We start from the raw sequence: 9,152 nt of genomic DNA, 5'->3' as shown, positions 1-9,152 counted from the left end.
CCGCCTGGGATGCCTCTCTCAGCATGCTTCCCTGGCGGTGGCCCCCACAGCCGAGCCGCTCGAAGTGATGGCACCCCTGATGCTGGCAGTGGCCGCCCGCCTGGCAGACCCTGCTGCCGCGGCCGGTTATCGGCAGCAGCTGGCGCAGCTGCAGGAAGGCGGGCCTGAGCTGGTCAGCCTGGAGCAGCTTGAGTTTTTGGTGAATGTTTCGCTGTGCTTTGAGGTCGTCGACCCCCCAACCGGCATCCAGGTGAATGCGAGGGCTTGTACGTAGTGTTGTCCTTTCTTCCTGCCATGATTTGGGCGCATTAGCCCGCCACGCTGCCATGCATGCGGCCTTTGATGCATGCAGGAGCGCACGCAGAAGCGCCTGCTGCCGGCTGCCAAAGCCGCGGGCCGGCGGGCAGCAGAGCTGCAGCCGGGGAGCGCCGCCGCTCACTGCCTCCTGGCCCAAGCGCTGCACCAGTTGCCAGAGCTTCCAGCAGCCATCAATGCTCTGCGTGCCTCAATTGAGGCAGCGGAAGCGCGGCGCAACCATTACTACCTTTGCAAGTCCGCCTTCATCCTTTCTTTCCTCCTGCTCTCCGAGGGTAGCCCATCCGGCAGCGCCGACCTCCGCCCGATGTTGATGATGATGCTCACCAAGGGCAGCAATGCGCTGCGCGTGCTGAAGCGCTATGGGCCGCGGACCTGGGGGAGCGCCCTTGGCTTAATGCGTGACCTTGTGCACAGCGAGGCGGCCAAGGTGGCTGGCCTGCTGCCGCCGGATGTCGAGGCGGAGTGGGCTGCGCTCGGCGATGTCTGGGCCAGCGCTTCCCTCGGGGACCAGTGCAGCGGGTGTGGCAAGCACAGCATAGGCCTGCGGCTCTGCGCAGCATGCCACAGCGTGTCATATTGCAGCCCTGCCTGCCAGCGCAGCCACTGGAAGCAGCACAAGCCCAACTGCAAGGTGGCGCAGAAGGAGATGAGGGGGCGCGGGCAGTCTTGAGGCAGAAGAGAAGAACATACTGCAGCAAGTCACATCAATGCCAGCCTAGCATCACGAATCGTGGCAAGAATGTGCGTGTGTTTATGCAAGGGTAGAAGATAGGAGGCTCATTTGCAAGGAACTTCGTGTTTGCATTAGGAACAAGGTACTAACTAAATAGTACATGTCTGTAAAGAGTTGATAGATGTAAGATGCAAGGTGGTTAGATGTTGTTATGCATTCATTTGTCAAGCATCCATACGCAGTGGGTTCAGGAAAGGCCGTTGTTCTGGCCGCTGGGCGTTGCCTTGGCAGGGGCCAGCGCCGCTCCCCACCCCGCGGCTTTGCTGCCGCCGGCCGTCGCAGCACCCGCCCCGGGCCACCCTGCATCTCCCACCGCTGCAGCGCGCGACACCGGGGCCAGCAGCAGCAGCTTGCAGCGGCCGTCACCGCTGTTCCACACCCTTGGGCGCGTGCGCTGCTCTGCGCCCTGCGGGTTGAAATCCAGCTGGATGCCACGGTCCCGCTCGGGGATGGTGTAGCTGCCCAGCAGGATGGCCTGCGATGGAAAAGGGTAGCTAGCAAGCGCATGTTTACTTGCAGACTGTTGCCGTGTAGAGGCATTGCTGTCTTGGTGCCTTGGCCAGGCGTTGGCAGGAGCCCGGCACCGGCAGCTGCCGCTGGCTGGGCGCACCTGGCGGTACCGCAGCGCGCGCTGCTGCAGCTGGCAGTACGTCAGCTCCTCCTGCTCCCCCGCCAGCTCAGCGGCATCCCACTTCACCAGGTGCACCCGCACGCCCAGCTGCTGGTAGAAGCTCCAAAAGCGAGGGTCGACAGCCACCTGCGCCAAGCGGAGCACGTGCAGGGGGTGTATGTTTGTTTGTGGAGAAGGTGCCCTGTGCCAGCGTTGCCGTGCCACGTGGCAGAGTGTCGAGGCAAGGGGTGCCAGAGCAGGCCATGGCGCTGCCCACGCCGCTGCCCGCCGCCACGGCCCTGCCCTGTCGCGCGCAACGCCCGACCCGCGCACCTGCGCCAGCAGCCGGGCGGAGAAGGATGCGGTGCAGGTGGTGATGCCCAGCGGCAGGCGGTTCATGTCCTCGAACCGAGTCGTGCCCGTGTGCATCTGCTTTTCGCAGATAATGTTGATATCGGAGCGGCCCGCAGCCTGCAGGAGGTATAGGGTTAGAAGCAGCGTTGGTCCCATGGAAAGGTGGTGGTGGACACCATTGGCAGGCAAGCCTGCACTGCTGCGCGCTGAGCGAGGTTGGCCACCAGCTGCGGGGCAGGGACAGCTGGCACCAGTGCTACCACTGGCCGACCGACCTGCAGGAGCATGCGGATGTTGAGGTGGACGCTGAGTACCGCTGCATCCATGCGCAGAGCATCCTGCTGGCTGCCGATGCTGGCCTCCAACGCCGCACCATACACCGCCGAGCCGCTGTCGCCGCTGGGGCTGGCGCTGCTGGCTTCACCTCCGGTGCCAGGAGGCTCCGCCAGGGTGCCATGGGCCGCGCCGTCCCTGCCGCCGCTGTGCCACAGGCTGTCGCTGAGGATGAGGGCGGCGTGGAACTGGGCGACGTCGACGGCGGCCGCCAGGGAGGCGCGGCGCAGCGGGTTGGCGTTGATGTGGTGCAGCTGTATGTTCTGGGCTCCACCCATCCTGGCTATGTCGTCTGGGGCAGGTTGAAGGAGCAGGCAGGATGCTCAAAAAAGGAAGGCTGCTGGCAGGGCATTGGGATGATGGGAAGGTGCTGAGGCCGCAAGCAACGCAGCATGCATGCGCTTCTCCTGGCCCAGCCTCACCCAAGGCCTCTTTGAACCAGGTCGGGTGCTGGTTGACGAGCGTCACAGACGAGCCAGGTGGCAACGCCTGCAGGTGGGCCGGGCAGGGGCAGAGCAGCCGGCATCAGTTGCCAGGGAGGCAAGGACCTTCTGCAACAGCGTGGATGTCAGAGTGCCCAAGCCAGATTGGCTGGGCATACTCAGCAGCTCGCAGGCAGGTATCAGCTGCCCCACTGCCAGCACTCTACCTGCGGCCCGCTGTTCAGCGCAAACAGAAGCTCTGCCATCGTCTCTCGGCAGCCCCAGCCGCAGATCAGTATGTTTTGTGCGTTGCGGTTCACGAAGTAGTACTGCTCCGGTAGGCAGTATGAGCCACTGGCGGCACCGCTGTCGCTGCCGAGCGTCGGCGCCCACCCTGCGCCACCGCTGTCGCTCAGCCCCTCCTCGTCACTGCTGCTGGTCACGTAGGCGCCGTCGGCGGTGTTCACTTCGATTGAGGGCTTGGGCAGCATCGCGGCGGCGGCGCCGCTGCCACGGCCGCTGCTGCTCTTGGGGCCCCAGCTCGCCGCCGAGGAGCTGGCAGGGGAGGTGTCGGCGCTGAGCGGCGCTGGCAGGAACGTGGGCCGCTCGCCGCACAGCAGCACGAGAGAGTCGCCTTGCTCCAGCACCGTGTCTGCTGGCGGGTTGAGCAGCACCGGGCTGGGGCCGCCGCTGCCGTCGGTCGAAGATGTGCTGCTGCTGACATTGCTGCTGCCGTTGCTGCTGCCGTTGCTGCTGACATTGCTGCTGCCGGTGCCGCTGCTGCTGGGTATGGAGGCTGCCTGGATCCGCTGCAAGCCTGCCAGCGTGGCGTCTGGCAGGTGCAGCAGCAGCTGGGCCACGGTGCGGCCCGCCAGCTGGCTGGGCAGCGGGTGCAGCGCCAGGTGCGCGTTTGAGGCAAAGTCCGACAGCTCTCGCAGGATGGCAGCCGCCTCTGGCTGGCGCACCAGGCGCGCCAGGCGCAGGGCGTTGACCCGCTTGGTGGGTATGGCGTGCACCCTGGCCCCGCACGCAAACGCCAGCGTGCCAGCCGCCTCATTGCTCTTCACCTGGGCCACCACCGTGGGCCGCCTGGCGGCGCTGGCACGCCCGGCCGCCGCCGGCGCCCAGCCGTCGTGCTGCCTGGCCTGCTCCCGCTGCCGCGCCAGCAGCAGCTCGTCCAGCAGCACCGCGGCCCGCACCACCTGATAGTCAGACTCGGTTGGGGAGCGGCTGTAGTCGCCTGCGTGCAGGGGGCAGCAGACGGGACAGGCCAAGCAAGCTCAGCGCACTCCCCAGCAGCACATGCGGCCCAGCAGGCACGGTCCCAGCCACCTGCCCCAGCGCTCGCCTCGCCAGCCACCCGCCGCCGTCAGCCCTCGCCTGAAATGATGATGCTCTCTGCCGTGGCACACGACACCACGCTGAGCGCGGCGGGGTCCAGCGGCGACCCGCAGCGGAAGACGAGCGTGGAGCCGTGGCGCTGCTCCGGCGGGATGCGCGCCTGGAAAGCTCCCTCCATCTCAAGCTTGCCGCGCTGCGGGCAGGGGCAGCGAGGGAGACACAGCAGGTGGTGGACAGGCTGGCTCGCCTGCAGTAGAAGCACAGGTGGGCCGGCCAAGCAAGGCGCGTGGCATGGCACGCGGCTGCTGTCCTAACTCGCCTGCGTCAGCACCGCAATGGTCCTGCCCCCAGATGCGCGGTACGCCAGGCACAGCTGCTTCAGCATGCGAGTGACCTGTGAGGTACGGGGCGACAGGCAGCGTCAGCGACAGGCAGACCGCCCTGGCATCCCGATACATATCCGCAGACAGAAGCACAGCAGAGCGTGGCGCTGCCAGCTGCAGCTCAGCTGGGGGCCAGCACGCAGCCAGTCGTACCTGCTCCATCTCTCCCGCCGAGTCGCACCAGCTCAGCAGCACGGTGTGCCCTTCCTCGTACACGCTGCTGCCCACCTTGACGTTGACCGTCAGAATTTCGAGGACAGCCTGCAGTGCGACAGCCAGCGAGACCGGCAAATGAGTTTTGTGGGGCAGGTAAAGCCAGCACAGCAACCAACTAGGTAGAGCTCATGTTCGCTGGAGGCCACGCTTTGCCAGCCTTTGAGCCTGATCACGCCCCGCAGCCTCTCACCTGCTCCACGAGCGCCAGTACCAGCGCGAAGCTGGCCAGGCCCACTGCAACAGTGGCCACCGCAAACACCTACACCAAGCAATGGGGCCAGCATGGTGGCACCAAGATGGGCGGCTGCACGCCAGCCGTGCGACCCCTTGCTGCCAGCCGGCCGCAAACAATCATCCCTGCTGCTGCTGCGCACAGCAGGCCCCTCCTGCGGCTTGCCTGGTTGACCACGCCAGAGTCGACGGAGGGCATGTCCTGCCCAAACACGGTCTTGAAGACGATGTACAGGTTGAGCCAGGCATCGCCTGCCTGCGCCTCCGCCCCAAAGGCCTCTCCCGCCGCCCCCGCCGCGCTGTCCATGCCGCCCATGCCGCGCAGGATGGCTCCTTCAATGCCCGCGCTGACCAGGAACAGGGCCAGATTGAAGAGCAGGAAGAGCTGCAGGTCGCTGAGCGTGTCCTTGCGCCAGTTGTAATACCTGCAGAGCCGGTGGCACGAATGGCGGCTGGATGGCGCTGGCGCCCCGAGCAGCCAGGGTGGGCAGGCAACAAGGCAAGGGATGCGGACCGGCGAGCCTGCCCCTGCCGGCCCTGCCTGGCAGACAGCGGCGACCATTTGATCCCAGCAGCAAGGGACGCGAGCCGTAGCAGGTTGCACTTACTGGTACAGCAGGCGTCCGGTGATGCTGGAGCTCCAGGCAGCCAGGCGGCTCGCCAGCCCGGGGTGCTGCCCACCACGCCGCCGCACCTGGCCGTCACTGCTGTCCACGCTCATGCTGTTTCCCAGCCCTGTGAACTCATCGCCGCTGTCTGTTGCGTCCGCATTGCCACGCCTGCTGCTGCTGCCAGTGACGGCCGCTGAACAGCGGCGGCGGCGGCCGAGCAAGGCGGCGGCTGGCAGCCCAAGGTACTGGCAACAACCCTGATCAGACGATATCCGCTTGTTGTTCTGGAAGGCAAGCTGGGCCGGGGGCGACCGCCCGGCCAGACAAAATGGCTGTGCGGGCCGAAGGTAGGGCATCAGTGCTGCCCACGTGGGACGACGCCGGCTGTTGGAGCGTCTGTCTGCTCGAAATCATGGGAGAGAGAGGCGATTCATGAGGAAAGGGAACGCTGATCGCAGGATGCCCTGTCAGGGCATCTGCCGCCACGCGGTCGCGTGCATGCACAGCAAAGAATCATGCAACAGCTGCCTTGCATGTACTGCAAGGGACTTGACTAACCACAATCTCAAGCTATCGCATTGGTACTGTGCACATTCGGGGCGCGAGCTGGGACAGCCTTCCGAGGCGTCACCGCTGACGGCAACAGCTGGAACAGGCGACGCTGAACACGGCGCATCAGCTGACTCACCAGCACCAGCGTCAGGTGCCAGTCAGCTGACCAACAAGCCCCCTCAACATGCAGCTGATCAGAAGCACAGGAACCGTCCAGAAAGAACCGAGCGGGCGGCGGCGCGCTGCGGCGTCATGCGCGCAAGGCGGGTGCTATGCATGACGAGCGCTGCCACTGCCAAACGCGGCGCTCTCGCACACGTTGGGAGTGAACATCCTTTCGACTTCTGCACCTGACGTTGCGTGCGACCTGGCGATCATTCCTCGCAGCCGTTGCCCACCAAGCGTTTCGGGACCCCCCCGGCAGCTTTCAACGACATGCTGATGTGTGCCTCGACGGTCCAAGCGGCCCTGCCCGTCTGCAAGGTGCGCAGGGCGCCAAGGCGGTGTTGCTGCAACTCTACCACCTCTCCCCTCCTGCTCCTGCGCTCCTCCACGCGGCCCGCGTTGCAGCTCGGTCCATCACTTCAAACCCTGACGGTTGGCGGCACGGATCGCTCCGCCGCCGCTGGTGCAGGGACCCGCCCGTCGCGCCGCCCCCGCCTCCCGCGCGGGCCGCCTGGTTGCACGTGTCAGCCGCAACGAAGCTGTCCTGCTCAAGCCCCTCTGCCTCCTCACCCTCGCTGCTGCCGCCCTCAGATGGGTTGCGGTCGCCAGACACTGCAGCGTGCAGAAGCAGTACACACAGATGGGATTCGTTATTGTCCCTCGCTCCCAGCCAGCGCCACACCCGACCCGGCTGCCGTGGTAGCAGCAGCGGCAGGGTCAATGTTACAGTCACCCCGCTATGATAGGCCGCGTGAGCAGACCTTGGGCAGGCGGCACACGTGATCAAGGGGCATCAAGAGAGGGGGTGGACCATGGAGCACCCTCTCCATGGCTCCGACCACCCTGCCCCCAGCTGAGCGTCCCAGGGTCACTCCACCCTGTCCCCACTTCCAGTCCTGCCGGACACGCAACCCCCACAACGTGGCAGCTGCAAACGCACTGCAAAAGCACCCGCCTGATTCATGCTCGATCTCGTCAAGCTCGTCATCGGAATCATGCTCGACCTGCAGCTTCTTTGCCGCCGCGCCTGCTGCCTTACGCTGGCTGCGTGGGCGCGCGCTCTGTGTCACGTGCAGCACACCAAGATCAGAGGTGCAGCTGGTAGTAGCCAGGAACTAGGTAGGTGTGCTGCTGCCAGCACAACAAGAAACCCCTGAAGACAGCAACCTTGCTCACCGAGGGCGGCGCCTCCTCCTCGCTGCTGCCAGCCAGGTCCACCACCTCATCCGCATCGTCTACAAGCAGGCACCAACAACCAGCCACGGTGGCTGCCAGGTGAAAGCGTGCACCGCAATTGGCCAAGAGCGCTGCAGCACAGCTGCATGTGCCCAGGCGCCGTCTGGGGCGTACCTGACTCTGGAGCGGCTGCGGCTGCCACCTGGCGCTTGAGGGCAATGCCACCGCCGCTTGTTAACTTGGCTCCTGCCTTGGACTTGGCCGCCACACCAGTCTTGCCCTTGGACGGCTTGGCAGCCTGCTGGCTGCCGATCTGGCTGCTGCCGCTCTTCTTGAAGAAGGCATCAAGCGTGCCCTGCTGCGGCTTGGCTGCAGCCCGTCCCGTCAAGGGCTCATCCTCGTCGCTATCGTGGACCGCCAGGTCTCTGCAGCACAATGCCGCATGACGCACAAACGTGGAAGCTTGCAGCAGCATAGGAAGGAGCGCCAGGACAGCACCACCACAGCAACAGCAGAGACAAGCGGTACAGCAGCACCGATCCCGGCAGCCCCACACTCACATGGGGTGCGACTCTGGCTGCTGCTTGGCCTGCGCCTTGCGCTGCTGACGCTGCTGCTGGCTGCCCAGGCGCGGCAGCTTGCGTGGCGCAAGATCCTCTTCTTCAGAGTCGCCTGCAGCCTCGAAGCGCTAGTGAGATGAGAAGCTACACCCTGTGCCGCAGGGAGATCACACATACATCAGTCAGCAGCAGCCGCAGCACAGCAGCAGCAACAGCTCACCCTCGTCCTCTGTGTCCCTACCGCTGTCCTCATTGTAGCGAAGCCGCTTGCGGCCCCCGGGGCGGCTGGCGCGCCGCTGCGGGCGCTGCAAGCAGGAGGAGGGTAGCAGGCACAAGCACAGGGCTCAGCGCCGGGCACACATGACGTGAAGAGCAGAGTGCTCAACAATGCCTCAACAAAGTGCCTAGCTGCTGTCCAGGAGGTGCAGCATGTGTGGTGCCGAAGAGCAAGAGGACACAGCGCAGCACACACCTGCGACGCTGGTTCCTCCTCATCATCATCATCCATCGCCTCAGCAGCGTCCGCCTCCTTGCTGGCGCCGCCACCAGCCCCCGCGGTGCCTACAGCCATACAACATAGCAGGAGCTCAAGCAGCACTGCTAGCAGGGTGGACACAGCAGGCAGCCGGGCAACAGCCTGTCGCTGAGCGAGGCCACAGAGGCGTGCACCTGCGGCTGCATGGCAGCCGTGCCCTCTAGCAGCGAGCACAGCACTTGGATGACTGGGGCAGTCCACCAGTAGAGCCAGCATCTGCAGGCCGCCGCATTACAGCAGCCAGCGGTACAGCGCAGCAGTGGACCACTCACCCCGCCCGCTGAAGTCGTACTTCAGGTGCACTGCCGGCTGCGCCAGCCAGTCGGGCTCTGCCAGCCGCTTCTCCTCTGGGTTATCCTCGGCGCTGCCGATCCACCACCCCTCGCTGAACACCACCTGCAGGCAGGAGGGGAGCGGGCACGCAAGGCATGGCTACAGGAAGGCAGAAAGTCGGCTGGCAACAGCACGTGCGCTGCAAGCGGGTAGAAGCAGTGGATGCTGCTGCGCGCCAAGCCCTGCCCCGCTCCTCCACCGCTTCAGCAGCACGCGCACACAACCTGCACCCACCACCCAGCCAGTCCCTGCTTACCATGCTCTCCAGCACGTCCTCGC

The 9,152-nt window shown here is 65.5% G+C and overlaps 1 protein-coding gene across 1 annotated transcript; it reads left to right on the top strand.

Moving 5' to 3' along the window:
* Positions 1-67: 67 nt before the first annotated feature.
* On the top strand, positions 68-988 carry CHLNCDRAFT_55450 (hypothetical protein; the record flags this gene model as incomplete). The annotated part of the gene is made up of 2 exons (XM_005843028.1): positions 68-250; positions 353-988. 2 exons carry the CDS (start codon positions 68-70, stop codon positions 986-988), a joined length of 819 nt encoding a protein of 272 aa, XP_005843090.1.
* Positions 989-9,152: the final 8,164 nt, after the last annotated feature.

This window comes from Chlorella variabilis (assembly GCF_000147415.1).
Source record: "Chlorella variabilis unplaced genomic scaffold CHLNCscaffold_36, whole genome shotgun sequence".
Lineage (NCBI taxonomy): Eukaryota > Viridiplantae > Chlorophyta > Trebouxiophyceae > Chlorellales > Chlorellaceae > Chlorella > Chlorella variabilis.
Note: the sequence above shows the minus strand (reverse complement) of the source record. Positions and strands in the feature narration are given on the sequence as shown.